The sequence below is a fragment of the Bacillus rossius genome, chromosome 8 (assembly GCF_032445375.1).
Source record: "Bacillus rossius redtenbacheri isolate Brsri chromosome 8, Brsri_v3, whole genome shotgun sequence".
NCBI lineage: Eukaryota > Metazoa > Arthropoda > Insecta > Phasmatodea > Bacillidae > Bacillus > Bacillus rossius.
Genome location: NC_086336.1, coordinates 68,087,253 through 68,104,065, shown reverse-complemented (window position 1 = coordinate 68,104,065; position 16,813 = coordinate 68,087,253). Strand labels below are relative to the sequence as shown.

Genomic DNA, 16,813 nt, shown 5'->3' with positions numbered 1-16,813 from the left:
CCCCCACAGCCAGGGTGGGTGCCCACGAGCACCCCCACAGCCAGGGTGGGTGCCCACGAGCACCCCCACAGCCAGGGTGGGAGCCCACGAGCACCCCCACAGCCAGGGTGGGTGCCCACGAGCACCCCCACAGCCAGGGTGGGAGCCCACGAGCACCCCCACTGCCAGGGTGGGAGCCCACGAGCACCCCCACAGCCAGGGTGGGTGCCCACGAGCACCCCCACAGCCAGGGTGGGAGCCCACGAGCACCCCCACTGCCAGGGTGGGAGCCCACGAGCACCCCCACTGCCAGGGTGGGAGCCCACGAGCACCCCCACAGCCAGGGTGGGTGCCCACGAGCACCCCCACAGCCAGGGTGGGTGCCCACGAGCACCCCCACTGCCAGGGTGGGAGCCCACGAGCACCCCCACAGCCAGGGTGGGTGCCCACGAGCACCCCCACAGCCAGGGTGGGTGCCCACGAGCACCCCCACAGCCAGGGTGGGTGCCCACGAGCACCCCCACTGCCAGGGTGGGAGCCCACGAGCACCCCCACAGCCAGGGTGGGTGCCCACGAGCACCCCCACAGCCAGGGTGGGTGCCCACGAGCACCCCCACAGCCAGGGTGGGTGCCCACGAGCACCCCCACTGCCAGGGTGGGAGCCCACGAGCACCCCCACAGCCAGGGTGGGTGCCCACGAGCACCCCCACAGCCAGGGTGGGAGCCCACGAGCACCCCCACAGCCAGGGTGGGAGCCCACGAGCACCCCCACAGCCAGGGTGGGTGCCCACGAGCACCCCCACTGCCAGGGTGGGAGCCCACGAGCACCCCCACAGCCAGGGTGGGTGCCCACGAGCACCCCCACAGCCAGGGTGGGTGCCCACGAGCACCCCCACTGCCAGGGTGGGAGCCCACGAGCACTGGCTATGTTTGATTTTTTCTTTGGCATTCATGAGGGGACACTCTGTACCTGGAAAATTTTAGCCAATAGCTTCTAAAATAAAAGGAGTCATTTGGCATCGAGTAATACCCTGTTCAGAACACAGACTAACAGTCAAAATGTCCTATTATTATTATTGTCTTCTGCAGCAGTAAGAGCGACACAACATTTGCCACAATCCATTTTGCTGTAAGGATTTGGTATTAAAATCAGAATCTAAAAGTTATTGGTTGCACTTTTTATTGACAATCTATGTTTCAATAATTACAAGAAAACAGTAGAAATAAATATATATGTTTCTTTTATTCTTTGTTAATTACATTTCAATTGCCTGAAAATACTGGTGGTTTATCTACTGTTTCCACTAGTCAGTACCACCCTATATCACATTTAGAACACACAAGACTTGTACGTACTAAGAACAAACATGCCTCTCTTAGCTATCGTTCTTTCTACACCTAACGATTTACAGGAAGTCTTAATTATTGACACAAATACAACTTGCTCATAAACACTACCATAATAATTCAATCCTCTTGAATGAATAATAGTTTTAAAGCACTGCCCATTCATTTCTAAGCGAACAAAACTGAGGTACAAACTCAGGCCGATCATAATTGTCACAGCCAAATTTTCTGTTACATTGCAGTGTCTATATTCAGTGCACTTTCCACCCTACATATGAAGAAGTTTCCGAGGGAAATACAGATTTAGCACAATAACAATACACTCATACAATACATGGAACTGTATAAGTGAAGGATTGTCTCCAGGTCCAAACTATATCAATATAGCTTTTTACAAGCAGTAAGTAAAGACACTTATTAGAACCATACATTACTGTATTGCTTATCAGTGCATTACACCTACACAGAACACTCATGGCTCATATATTAACTAGAGTACATGTAAAGAGCGTTTTCATATTCAGTTTTAACAATTATTTTGACATTTGGCATTTAGTATAATTTTGGTTTTTACAAATTACTTTCTAAAGCATATTTGAGCATACTCATTTGAATCTTCCCATCTAAATTCAGAAATTTTCCTAATTAGCTTGCATCAAAAAATTTGGAATGTACTTTACCAAAACTTTTACCATTACCTGAGTGTAATTTGCAATGGAGAGTGCAAAATAAACACGAACCTTCAAGCAGGGGTGTTCACAGGGATGTTTGGAAGGGGGGAGTGGGAACAGAAATCCTAAAAGAAATCTATCATTCCCACCAACAAAACAAAAATAGGCAAAGTGGTTCTATTACTCCCTCTACACTAACCCCCCCCCCCCCCCCCCCTCCTGCTCCAATACCTTCCCAAAATGAAATTCTTACTACACTTCTAAAAAGTAAATAGAAATCCATTCAACAAAAAAAAATTATTTAATGCTAGCAAAGGAATAGAATTCATCATTGTAATTGATACATAGTTCAGACAAAAAAAAAAGGGGGGGAAAAACATACATTTTGTAAACTAATTTAAAATTGTATCATCTATTAAGTATTCATAGCAAATTTCTTGTGTCAGATATCTCTAATAACTCAGGTTGTGTGGTTATAAAAGTGCATACAAATGCGAACAACACAGGCATGACACAAACCATTAGCCAGCCACTAACATGAATGTTACAGACACGTAAAAAACACAAGCAGTGAAAAAATTTACAAAAAAAAAACTTTCACCCATTTAGTTCAGTATTTAATATTTCTGATAATTTTCATGAAAAAGAAAATGGTGGGCATTATCCTGCTGAGAAAGCAAAAAATTAACTTCCATTAGGTGATCATCTCACAATAAAGACATACTTGCCCAACTATTTACAAAAGCAATAACTTGCCACATACATCTGGTAACAAAGTCTGCAACAACATAAACTGTAATGTTTAGATAATGGAATGCGGCAGGAATTTCCGCAAAAGAAAAAACTCATGAAAATACCATAACAGAACTACATGGGTGATACTGAACTGTTAGTAGAATCATAAGGGCCTAAACATGCTCGAAAAACTCAAGCTACAGTTTTTTTTTTTACCAAACCAACCTTCCACTGCTATTTCTGTGTGTTTCAAACTATGTACTTGCATTCCTATATTTTATTTTGTCTTCTTAAGTGAATACGCATGTGTTCTTAAGTTGTGAAGAATAAAAGGCACAGAGTCGCTTATCTAAGATCCAAAGCTTTCGAGACAGTGTAATTTAATCTAATCTTTTAGACACATTATCTGTAATAAACTATGTTCTGGTATAAAAAAAATAAAATAAAAAATAAAGTGCTTGCTACAGAACACTGCAGCTGTCAAACTATAATAAAATATTCTTGGATATGTTCTTAATATTTACAATTTACAAGCGCCGGCACAAACTAAAAGTACCGAGGCACCTAAAAGTATATATTTACAGAAAACATTTCTCGAGGGACCATGGCCCCTCAACTACAAACATACTGACTACACACAAAGGTAAAACAGTCTCTTGTTACCCCAGACACTTTGAGGGGCAGCAACCGTGGTCTCCCAGGGAGCGAGCGGCGAGGGCTTCACTTGGAGTCCATGCGGGCCCGCAGCTTGGCGTGCACTTGCAGGAACTCCGGGGCTCCGTTCGGGCTCTTGGCCTCCCCCTCCGGCTTCTGCAACTGTCCCAGCACTCGTCAGTTCCCGTTTATACATCAGCACTAGACAAAACCACAGGAGAATTGGTAACATAAAAAGCACGGAATATAAAAATCTTACGTGAAAAAAGTTGTCTACAGTTTACAGAGATATAAAATGGAAAGAGTTTTAACTACCTCTTGGAATGTGGACATGTGACATAATAAAATACAAGGCTACTTAAAAACAAAATACACTTATGCCTATTCCCAGCGGCATGGTTAGGTACTTAAAAAGACCCTCCTGAGGGGGCCCTCTTCCAAAATTGTAAATGTAAATACTTATATTTTGGATTTTGCTTAGTTGCTTTTCTAAAAACAAAAAGGTAAGATTTCATTAATTTTCCATTTTGCTTTTAATAAACTTATAAAGCTGGGGAGACGCGCGGGGAGTTGCGAACGAGTGTATAAGCACTGGCCAGTTTGTGTGACAGTTGGTCAACACTTCTGTGCAAGAGAGAGACATCTGTGCGTGTGTGCAACTGTGTTCCTCCGAAAACCTGGAGCACGATTGCTCGGTTGCGGCCTTGGGGAACTGCAGACTCAAGTGGTTTGAAATTTATCCACTTATTATTGGCATGAAATTGAAATGCCTTTTGTAATAGATAACGAGTGCTTCGTACAACATCGACAAGAACTGCAAGTACTTTGATCTGATTTCTTGGTTACGTTGTAAAAGGAAAGGACCTTATAATTATGCCTTTCGCAGGTATAAAGGCTTCTTGCTTCCTCACACATTTTGGAAGATTCTGAAATGGGATGATTATTTCAAGCAACTATCCACCGAGTACGTTAATATGTTGGAAAATGTTGTTACCAAATTTTGGACACCTAAATTACACAAATCTGAATTTTTTTATTTGTTTTGCTCGCCACATAAAATAAGTTATTGTAAAGTTTTATTAATGCAAGGTCAAAGTTTAGTAATTTTTAACTGCCGGTAGTTGAGGATTAAAATATTTTTTTAGGATTGTATAATATGTTCCATAAAACGTTCACCTCAATGGATGTGTCCATCTTTAGGCTGGCTCCAAATTCTCTCACGGATGCAGAGCCCTACAAGCATTCAAGTAACTACAGATTTCGAAGGACGGATACTCGCATCCTCTCATTTGTCCCTGAATCATTAGTTTCGGAATTGTATTGCACACTTTTTTTTTCCAATTATTTTAAAGTATTACAATCTTTAAAAATTGAAGAAAAAAAGCATTGAAGCATATGTTTATGGTATACATCAGAATTTGATAATATGTAAAGAGGCTATCATTTTTATATTCATTTGAACAGGAAAATTCTATTTTAACTTTTAAAAAAAGTGTGTGCATTTATGTATGTGCGTAAGAAATTTTACTTTTTGTTTCAAGACACTGAACTATTTTAAAATTTACTGTAACAAAAATTAAATAAGTACTCAGTATTTTGTATTAATATAAAAGTGTATAAGGTTTAATATTATATTTAGTTAAATAATCAATATAAATTTTAATTAGGTAATAATGAAAATAAATATATTGAATACTTATTCTAATTTATTATAACATCTTCGATAAAAAGTAAAGACTTGATAAAATAATAAGCCCTGGCTTGGAATTGATTTTTTACAAGGAATTTTATTAAAATACTGCCCACCTTCTTAAAATTCATTAAAGGATTAGTTGTACTTTATTATATTTTTTATTACCTATGCAAATTTATGGAAATTAATTTCCTAGCAAACACAGTTAATTTAATATTACTTTAAGCAAAAATAGAGGATATAGGCTTACCTAGCATGAAATAAACAATCCAATTGACTGAGCTATGTATTTTATATTACGATAAATAAAATGTATTCCTATAAATTTGCTTAAAGCACGATTGCTAAAATCCAGCAATATGTGATTTAAAAAAAAAAAATTCCACTACAGAGTTTTGAACTACTGTGTGTGCGTGGTGTTTTTTTTCTTCTAATTAACAGCACACTATAACCACTGTACTACGAAGCCTGATATGATATTGTAAGGAGAATATATATTATAATGGTTGTAATACCAGTATCTTAAGTTTTTTAAAACTTAAAATTACACTTTATTAAGAATACTAGCTGCCCGACCCGGCTTCGCACGGCTATACTAATGGAAAAAAAATTAAGCCACATCTCCCATTTACAGTAATGGTAAATAAAAAAAAAAATTCAGTGAAAATTTATTACAATGCTGTATAATGTACCACAGAGAAAATGAATAGCACCAATGGCTTCCCGACTCGTACACGCAACGTACAACTGATGTACCCGTACTTCGCTACGGCAGTCTACAGGTAGATCACTCTTGCGCCGCTCATTATACATACCCCTCCTTGTGGGTACGCCACTGCCGCGCGATGCCCGTTGCCATGGAGACGCATAAGGCATGAACAATCCAAAATCATGTTCTCATGCAGGCAAAGTACCCACTGTTGCCTGGTTTTAACCACCCATGGGATCTAATTTTCAGAAAATGTCATCCTGTGTAACATAAGGAACATTACTGTGAAGTTTCAAGTCTGTAAAATATATATACTTGAAAAAAAGGGCAATAAAAAAACAAATTAAACATAGAGAGGAAAAAAAAAACAATAGTTTAAGTTTGCGATTTAAAGTGATAAAAAGTATTTAAATACTAATTGAACTCTTATGAGGGTACTGATTGCTTCGTTGTTAATATCACACGGGTGTTTTTTATTTGTATGGGAAAATTAAGAATGATAAGGCATCTAGTGCGTGGCAACAATGTTAATAGGCAATAGGAAATAAACTTCTAGCGCCTGTGGCATTGTCAACACACACTTCGTACGTGTACTGCATGTTGTATCCAACCCCCTCCAACGCATTTGATTCTAAATTGGAATTTTAGTAAGGATCCCTAATGTTATTGATAGTATAATATAGCCTATAGCCTTCCTCGATAAATGTACTATCCAACACTGAAAGAATTTTTCAAATCGGACCAGTGGTTCCTGATATTAGTGCGTTCAAACAAACAAACAAACAAACAAACTGTTCAGCTTTATAATATTAGTATAGATTTTAGTTTATCAAATGTGTTCCAGGGTAGTTTCGCGTGGTAATCATCACTATTGGTATCTCTACCCAGTCGACTGATGTGTAGTTACCATCTCGAGGCGCTTGGCGCGCTCCTCGATGACCCGCTCCAGCACGGACTTGCTGCTCTCCTGCTGCTGCTGCAGCTCCTTCTTCAGCTGCAGCTCCTTGTGCTTCTCCAGGGCCTTCTGCAGCTCCGACTTCTGGTTCAGCACGTTCTTGCCTCTGCGACACACACGCTCCCCTCGCTGCTCTCTCAAGCTCTCAGCACACACGTCCCACAACACTCTGCTGACGCGTCTGTACCCGGCCACTCGTTTACCAGCCAAGACAAGAGCCATCTGTTGCAACAGTGAAGCCCGTTCCACAAAAAAGTTGGTTGTCTGCAAAGTCGGTTTACGGACGATAGTTTAACGCGACGACGTCATACCAAAACATTGATGAAATGATTAGGTACATACTTTTATGAATAAAATTGAATCATTTTTATTTTAACCCGCCAGTGCACGGGTTAAAAAAAGTTACATAATTGAACGGGTTGGGTCTCTCAGACCCATATATATATATATATATGCTGAAAAAAAAGTTATTATTTTGACTATGTCTTTTATTATTTGTTATGGTAATTGCTATACAATCGACGTTCAATATACGCAAGCATACACTTTTAAAAAATTGAGTACAAATTTTCAGATATTTTTTTTGTAAAAGACTACATTATTTTGCAGAATATTTCACTAAAGCATAAAAAACATAAATGTTCAATTACAATTGACTTGAAACTTCTGTCACACCTTTATGGGAGAAGCAATAACTATCTAAACTTCACACAGGATCATTACAGTCATTACATAAACCCATTTTACTCTAAAAAGATATATCAATTTTTTATGAACTGCGGACATGAGTAGTGAGATTTCCTGTCTTTACCGTTCACAGTTCGTCCCATTTATCTAATTTATTTGATTCAATATTCCTCCATCCAACCTGTATAATACCTTTGTAGCAATACAAAATTTTTGAAAAAAAAAAAAAAAAAAAATTATACACACTCACACACACACACACTAATACACACAATTTTCTTGCGCTCTTGTTTGCTCAATTCCTAGCCATTATTTTACAAATCACTATAATATTTCACACAAAACCTATTATGGAATAAAAAATACAAAATTACTGTTGATATGAAAGTTTTGCCATGACTTTTCATGTAAACTTCACATGTCATTTTTACAGTCACTGCACATGATGGCACTGTGCTCTAATCACAGATATTTTCTGCACTTGCAACACGAGTAGTGAGTTTTTCTGTCTTTACAGTAAGCACATCTTCCTCTCTTGTTTCCATCACTTGTTTGCTATTCTTCTTCTGGCAACCCAGATATTCTTTTTGCAGCATTGTGAATGCTTTTAGGAAGAAATTTACACATGGCTCTTTCTTTGATGTGCTCCTCCGTAAGGTTGAACATCAGTTTTCTCAGAAAAGTTCTTCTGTTTTTTTCCATCTTGGGATGTAGGATCATTTGCTCGATAAAACAAATAAGCATTGACACCTGCAATATTGAGCATTGCGTAAAAAATTACCATTGTCCATCTACTAGTGTTTCGAGCCACATTATAGAATGCAATCCTCTCATCGACACAATCCACACCACCTTTGGTTGAATTATAAAATGTGATGATCTCTGGCTTTTTTTGTTCTGTGCTCTCGTCAATTTTATCATCGGCATGCATAGACGACAACAACAATACAGATTTTCCTCGTTTTGGAACATAAGAAACGAGAGTCATGTTTTCTTGAAAGCCGAATACACTGCTGTGAGGTTCCCGTTTTGCAGCTGTAATAAAATGTGGTGGCAGCTCCTTCTTATTTTTTCTGACAGTTCCAACAAGTTATGTTGTGTTCATTCTTCGTTTTTGCAACAATATCGTATGATGTGAACCAGTTATCTATCGTCAAATTACGCCCACTTCCAGAAACAGGTAAGCACATTCTTTCAACAATATCACTCGGTTTGAAGCTCACATCTTGATATAGCCCTGCAGGTTGCTTACCACAATATATTTCAAGATTGTATGTATAATACATTTTAGCATCAACCAGTGCAAAAACTTTTATACCATATTTCCCCGGTTTCGACGGAATATACATTCTAAAACCACATCGTCCTCTGAAAGAAAGAAGCATTTCATCCAATGTCATAAACTCACCCATGGAATAGTATTTTTTACAGTTTCCATTGAATGCTTCAAAAATTTCCCTCACTGCTGCCAGTTTGTCACTCTCTCTCTCTCCTCTGCTGCCTGGTTTCGATATCATCAAAGCGAATAAATTTCAGAAGAAATCGGAAGCGTCTGAAAGCCATGGTTGCTGGAAACCGCTCCGTTCCTAAACCATCAGTAGACCAAAAGTCTTGGATATTCATTCTTCCAACATGCAGGAAATCCATTCCGTAGAGTAGTCCAAGGAGAGATTTTATTTCTGTCAGTGATGTTGGTTTACAGTCACTAGGATCTTTATAACCAGAAGAAATTTTTAAAATGTATTTGTTTGTGAACACAACAATTTTTTCAATCATATTGTTGTCAAAAAACAAACTCCAGCATCCACTAACACTTTTTTCTTTTTTTTCTAGCCTTGTAACACCTGGAAGTTTTTTTTACAATATTGTGACTTCTAGTACGAACACTTTGCATTGGTCTACTTTTTCCCCACTTTGTCTTCCTGTCTTTCCCTAAAAAGTAATTGTTCTCAGTGTTATTTGATTGTATTTTTCCTTCATCTGAATCATTTTCTGAAGAACTATTATGGTCCCTGCTAACTGCATAATCAGTGTCTGTACAGTCAGAAATATCATCATCGGACAATGTTTCTTCTAGAAGTGCCATAACTTGTTCCACATCGCGTGGATTACTCAAATTGTACAACTGTTTCCTACGGGACCTAGAAGAGAAAATCATCACCATATATAGACTAAACCTATACCTATTTTAATACACATGTATTTAATTTCAAAGGCTGTGTGGAGAAGCAAGAAAAATAAAAAACAGTCAAAGCAAACATTAAAAAAAACTTACATAATTGTACGGGTTGGGTCCCACAGACCCAACAGTCGATAAAATGCACAGTACTTCGGAAACTATAACTGCCACTCTGCTGCAAGTCCACAGAGATACTAAACAGGTTTGGATAGGAAGCTATTAGGTTGCACAAGTAAACAGCTTTTGCCATCTCTTGGCGATTCGAAGAATTACATGCTGCTGGGTCTCACAGACCCAACCCGTGCACTGGCGGGTTAATAATAAAAGAATAAATACTTGAAATTATACTAGTAATCAGATTTTTAAAATGCAAGAATAATTAACCTTTATTGCCGAAATTGTTGTTGTAATAAACAATGAAAACCACATTAACTTTTCACTTCACTTTATAAACAGTCGACGAAACAGTTCACGTGTAGATGACTTGTAATTTATTTTAAAAACTGGCGTTCAGCTATAAATTTTAAATATAATTATGAACAAGTTTTCATATAAATAAACTGTAATCAAAAATCTATCATCAATTATATGAATCACCATAATTTTTTAGTCAATTGTAACATAACCTATTATTACTGCACTCGCCGACAGCGTAACGGAACACAGCGTAATGGAACAATGAGCGTAACGGAACAATGTGCGTAACGGGACGCTTTTTCGTGCGTGCAGATGATGTTCATCAATTTATTAGACGTCACGTCAAAAAAAATTCAGTTATTTTTGCTTATTTATACATTTAATTTCACCATTTTGTTTTTAATATTAGGAATAATAAACTAAAACTAATTCTCTCGCAAAAAAAAAACACACATTAACTTAGTGTCTATCTCTTTGAAATTCACTTTTTAAAACAACTCTGTTATTCTATACTGCTGACAAGCCGCAAACAGACATTTTTGCACAGCACAGAGAACAGAAGTTCATCACCTTTATGTGTGCCGTATGTGTGTTATTTTCCAATGTGACAGCTGCTATCTGTTTATGTACATTCAACTTCTCTCTGTCTGTGCTATGGGTGTGCTGTTGCAAACCTAGCCCAGGATTAATTAATTAATTAATTAATTAATTAATACGTAACAGCAGGGACGTTGGATCTGGATCCTCCCTGACAGTATTTTAAAGAAAGAAAAATTAACAGGCAAAGACAAAATAAGAAAAATTATAGCCACTTAGCTACATAAGATTACAGAGAGATTATTTTATGTGGAATATTCTAATTCTCAGTGGGCTACAATTAATGTGTTTTCAAGTAGTCTTATGTTTGATGCCGGTTTGCACTTGTGTTAGAGCAAGTATACGTCTTCAATAACATTAATATACGTGTCATTATGTCTTCAATGAAAGTACTAAAAACAACTGAATGAAAACCAATATGCTGGCGTCCTAAGCAACTCACATCCTGTGGTTGAAGAGCAGCTCGCGGTGCAGGTTCTTGTGGTCGCTGGACTCGAGGCAGGGGTTGGCCGGCTTGCGGGGCAGGATCAGGCCCTCGGGGCTGAAGGGCGGCAGGGGCGGCGCCGCGGGGGCAGCGCCCGTGTTGCGCCGGTTGCGCTTCTCCAGGTCGCCACCGGGGGCGCAGGCGTCCGGCTCCGGGATCATGGCCGGGAACACAGCGCCTGGCACGGCACACCACACCCGCCTGCAGTGTGCACCGACACAGCTTCCACGCTTCAGGCTACTCTCGTGAAGCCTTATATTGTACTGTCCGGGAAGCCTTCTTTTCACAGACGAGAGAGCCAAACACCCGATCGTGCATCTTCAGGTTTTTTTTTGTTCATTGTAAATGTGTTGATAAAAGGATACTAATGGTCAATTAGGTTAGGTTAGCTACATTATAAATACTTTAAAACATTGTGGACGGTTGATTTGGTTAGGATAGCTACATTAAAAATATACAGGGAAAAAAAAGTGAGCATGAACTTTGGGGAACTTTGGGTTTGGCTCTCTCCTCTGTGAAATGGAAGGCTTCCCGTACTGTCCAAGCAAATATTACTGTTGTGTTTTCTTGGATAAGATCTGACGCATGCCACACATAGCAAATAGTTCAATAAATATAAAACAGCGAGTGTTCAGCAAAAAAATAAAAAATCCTTTTCAGCACAGCACAGGTAGGTTTCTAAGCATGTGCCTATTTCATCTAGAATGATCTGGAAAGTTCTAGAACATTATATATAGAAGCTTCTTGAACATTGAGAACCTAATGATTACAGCATCCTGTCTGTTCTCCAATATTCCAAATTGATAAATTAAATAGTTTCTCATACTTCGTGATGCAAAAATTTTAAGATTGTTTTCATTCAATGAATACACTTGAACAAATTTCATAATATGTATGTGTACTAAGGTTTTTTTTTTTTTTTTTAAAAAAAACACTATTTTTATTACTTGCAATAATAAGTTGTATCAACATTTTTGGGTTAAGATTTCAGATAATATTTAAAAGGTTTAGAATAAACAAAACAAATTTGATAGTAGTGTACATCATAAAAGTTTTGAATTTTAATTATTTAAAACATTTTTTAAACTCCTTGCAGTAATAGTTAGCATTGTTTTAACCAATAGTTAGGATTTTTATTATAAATTGCAATGAATGATGATATAGCTACTAACGGATTATGACTTTTTGTCCTTCAACCCTTATTTCCATCGATAGCAGTAATTATTCATCTTGAAATAATTTATTTCAGACAAAAGTTGTAGATAGTACTTAGAAGGTTAATGCGAATAAGGACAAATTTGAAGGTGTACATGGCATGGAAATTATATTAAACATAATTTTATATATACATTTCACTTCAAACCCTTGTTTTTCAATCCCTTCTAGCAATGGTTCCTCTATCAAAAACTGTTTAGACAAAAGTTTTAGACAATATTTAGCAAATTTACATTAAACTGTAAATTAATTTATTGTGTACTCAAAAAGGCAGTATTTATTTTTTTTCCTTTAACCCCTGATTTTTTCTGCCCTTTACAGCAATGTTTGTTAGTATCAAAATTGTAAAAGACAAAAAAGTTTTAAATAATATTTATAAAGTTTACAAATAATTTGAATATATTTCAAAGTGTGCCTACTAAGGTTGTAATAAATGGTTTTGTCCTATTTTTTTCAATCCCTTGCAGTAATGGCTGGACATAAAATAAATTACTTGACAAAAGTTGTAGATAATATTTAGAAGAATAACAATAAACAAGAACAGATTTGATAGAGTACATGGTATGAAATTTTTTTTTTAATTCCATTATGTAAGTTCATGGTTTGTCCAGTAAAAAAATTGCTTCAGACAGAAATTTTAGATAGTATTTCATGTTTACACACAATTTGAATGGATTTGGTGGTGTGCAAATAAGGGAATTTTAAATTCTATTGTGCCTTCAAAGGCTTCTGGCATTACTCTGTGCCAAATACACCTTGTAGGTTAGGTTTGCCAGGAAAAAATAGTTTGACATTGAAAGCTCCATGAAACTTAGGCTGAATGGCACCCCAAACTTGAAGTGCAGAGAAAGTATAAGTGAAAAGGTAAATACAACTGGCTCACCACGTTGCCAATATAATAAGTGCAAAAAAAAAACCAATAAAATAGATTAAATACTTAAAAAGGCATTTTAGGTCAAAACAATCAAAATCAATTTACACACTAAATTTGGAAGCCAACCTTTTGTTAATTTTTTTTAACAAGATATCACAAATAAAAAAGAATTCATATTGAGTATTATTTGTTGCACTAACTTTATCTAACATAATCCCTATACCGTTTCGGGGGTCCCACAAAACAAATTAAAATAGACAATTAAATAAATAAACTTGCAGTTCAGCAAGGTTCCTTTTTAAGGTAAGGGATTCCTGCTTTTTAAAGTCTAATGTGTGTACAGAACAATAAAAGAGTAAACAGTGTGCATAAACTCATTTTGAGGATGGGGTGTTTTAATTAAAATACTACTCAATCGTTCTCCCTGAAACTGGTTTGCACGAGCTGTTTCGTAAGAGTGCCTGACGTCCTGTAACAAGCCGTGCGGTGACTGGCAGTTGGCAGGCCTGCAGCCTGCGTGTCGCGTGCTGCGCGCGCACGACCGGGAACAATCCCCTCCCCCCTTTTCCTTTCACGACCTACTGCGCAGACGCGCGCTATTTCGCGCAGCCAGTCGTGCGGGCGTGCTCCCCCCTCCCCCCTCCCCCCTCCCCCTGTTGTACTACTCGGTTACTACTCGGCCAGTGTTCCCTTCTCCGCTGAAGCCCTCGTGTAAAACAGCGTAAAAAAAATTACATAGAGATTTTCAAAAACCTACAGCATCTTTGTCATATCAAGTCAGTATTATTATATCCAAATGTTTAATACATAACTTAATCCAAATTATTTAAGAACTTCCACCCCCTTCCCCCTTGGGGGAACCCTCTCCTTGGTGACCAGTTCTAACAAACAAATAAATAATCCTCATCCATGGTATTCATTGTCCTACGGGTTGACAGGACTCGCCCAAGAAGATAGAGTAGGATTTAGACACCTGATACGTGCTTCTGCCATGCATTCATAAATAAGCATACTACTATCACTACCTACCTAAACAACTGTTCTACATAAAAAGTAAGTGATTGAAATGAGCAGGAAGAACGAAGAGAGCTATATTGAATATAAATATATAATACACAATAACTACAAAAACAATTGTTGGCATGAGATGTTACAAAAAAATGTTCTCGTGTAATTTAATAAGCACTCGAGATTTATTGAAGGTGTCTGATTACGAGCAGCATCTAAGAGCCACTACACTCGCCTGTATACGTTTCAATGTTTTGTCTTTAACATTATTTTTTTTTTTACAAATGGAAAGGATAAAACAGGTGTTTTCAATGACCTTTTTGGTATGAGAAATTCTAAACCTAGTAACTTATTGTACATAAGTATTGTTACGAACATACACGGAGGCAGGGCCACGAGGCAGGCCAGAGATCTGGTTGGCCAGTCAGCTGGCCCATTAGTCCCCGGGTGGGGCGCGTTCCATTAGCGCGACACATTCATTTTGGAATTAGCAACGGCGCCTCGCTACCCCCTTCCTCCACGCTTTCTCATTGAACTCTGGGACCCCCGGAGCACGCCTCGTGGAGTGGCGTAACTAGGACGCCGTTGTTCTGGGAGCTTCGGGCGTCAAGTCGACCCCGGTGACGCGACACTTCGAAGGAGTGCGAGACCATTCCAGAAGGTGGCCGAGGGGTTCAAAAGCGGCGACGCCGGCCGACCACTTGGCGAGCGATGGCGGACGACGAGCGTGCGGAGACAAGTGCATGGGGACCGTGTTGTGAGCAATAGAGGAGCGAGTAGTGAGTAGTGAGAGGCAGTGAGTTGAGACATTAATAGACGAGAGTAGAAAAAGTCACTATCGAGCCGAGCTCCAGTGGGAGAGTAACTGTGGACCAAATGAAATTGTGATTAATTTGTAGGCAGACATTTTAAGTGTTGTATTTGAATTAATAGTGTAAATAAAGTTGTATTTAATCAATTGGGCTATCCGTTTCTAACCTGATTTCGCAATCGTAACAGCATATAAAACAAATGCAAGGAGTTTTATCTATAATATTCCACCATAAAATGCTGGTGTCACCACGAAAGTCCCATAGAGGCGTGTTACCAAAGAGAAGACGGCACACCAGTGTCGCGGACAGCGAGGTCCGTTGCCACGGCGAGCAGCGCGCCACTGAGCAACTGAAGCAACCACTGCCACTGAGCAAACTCGCTCAGACTTGACTGGCAGTAATCCAAGCAAACAAACTTGCGTTTATTGGCATTCAGTGTTCCGACAAATCCGCGTCGTTACTATCGTTACACACTATGCACTGCCATATTTCCAGTCACAGTTCACGTAAGTAATAATATCAATTGAACTCGAGCAGAAAATATGCCGCACGCGTTACGCCTTGACTCTTCATGTAGAACGTACGAGTTTCTCTTATGCGTGTGAGGGCTGTCACGCTTCAACAGCGTTTATTGTGAGATGTAGAGTCAATGCCTTTCACCATCCGTGTAACGCTAGCAGGAGTGAACGCAGAATTTCATTTCGTGGGGGGGGGGGGGGAGGAGGAGGAGGTGACTAGAACCACTTTCCCCGCTGATTGTATTCAAATTCTTTCATTTTCCTCCATCCCCCCCCCCCCTTGCATACGCCCACGAACACTGGTGTCCAAAGTGACCGGACCTGGCGTGTGGACACCGGCCCAGTTGCCCACAGAGCACTGTCCACAACTTGCACCTCCAGTCTACTGAGTTTACGTGCAACATAACCTCACAACAATCGTCTTGTAACCAAACCTTCACAAACTTGTTCTAAGACTACAGCAAAAAAAAAAAATCATTCCTTCAGCGGGCCTCTTCATTCAGTCTAAAACAAAACACAAAAAAAAAAAAAAATACTGAACTCGGATATCGTCACACTGCTTTTGTTTCGATGAAGTGCAAATCGTCTATGGAACAACAAAGATACATTCGTTTATTTCAGGAGCAGCCTTCGTTTGAAGGTTGTCCCCTTGTTCGGCGCACACCTAGTGCTGTGTGTTATTTGTTCTTTTTTAATTTTTTAATTGTGACGGCTTATTTACATCTTTAACGCTAATTCCTCGTGACATTCTGGTGGCAAAACCTTCAAAACCTCAGCTTGCCCCTCTTGATCCAGCACTGCTGACACTTCCAACACTAGAGCAGTGACACCTCGTTGCGGCCCGGCCGGTGCTGCGACTGCCACAGAGCCACAAGTGTCGGCGGGCGGGCTGACAGACGGCGGCACACAGCCGGGTCGATCGATCGACAGCTCGCTCCGGAGGCGGGCGGAAATGGCAATCACGCCTCGCGATGGCTGGCGCCGCCGCCTGTCCGCGCGACACTCAGCGAATGGAGCGACTGAAATGCTGCCCCCTGGAAGGGCAGCCTTTCAGGATTTCTCTGACAGTGGTGTTTTTGAAAGGTTGTCTGAATTGTTGCCCCTTGGAAGGGCAGCCCTTCAGAATTTCTCTGACAGTGGTGTTTTTGAAAGGTTGTCTGAATTGTTGCCCCTTGGAAGGGCAGCCCTTCAGGATTTTTCTGACAGTGGTTAGTTTGTAAAGTGACCTGACATAACCTAAACTAAACTAAGCGAGTCTTTCAGCGAGGCCTCGCGCACA

At 39.5% G+C, this 16,813-nt stretch overlaps 1 protein-coding gene across 2 annotated transcripts in view; it reads right to left on the bottom strand.

Annotated features, from left to right (window-relative positions):
- Nucleotides 1–1,142: 1,142 nt before the first annotated feature.
- Nucleotides 1,143–16,813, bottom strand: part of LOC134535192 (actin-associated protein FAM107A) — a 115,564-nt gene continuing 99,893 nt past the window's right edge. For both annotated transcript variants that reach the window (XM_063374211.1, XM_063374212.1), the window contains 3 exons: nucleotides 11,066–11,285; nucleotides 6,696–6,849; nucleotides 1,143–3,548 (listed from right to left, as the gene is read on the bottom strand). In XM_063374211.1, coding sequence (XP_063230281.1) covers nucleotides 3,453–3,548; nucleotides 6,696–6,849; nucleotides 11,066–11,285 — 470 coding nt within the window. In that variant the 3' untranslated portion in view covers nucleotides 1,143–3,452. The remainder of the gene's footprint in view (nucleotides 3,549–6,695; nucleotides 6,850–11,065; nucleotides 11,286–16,813) is intronic.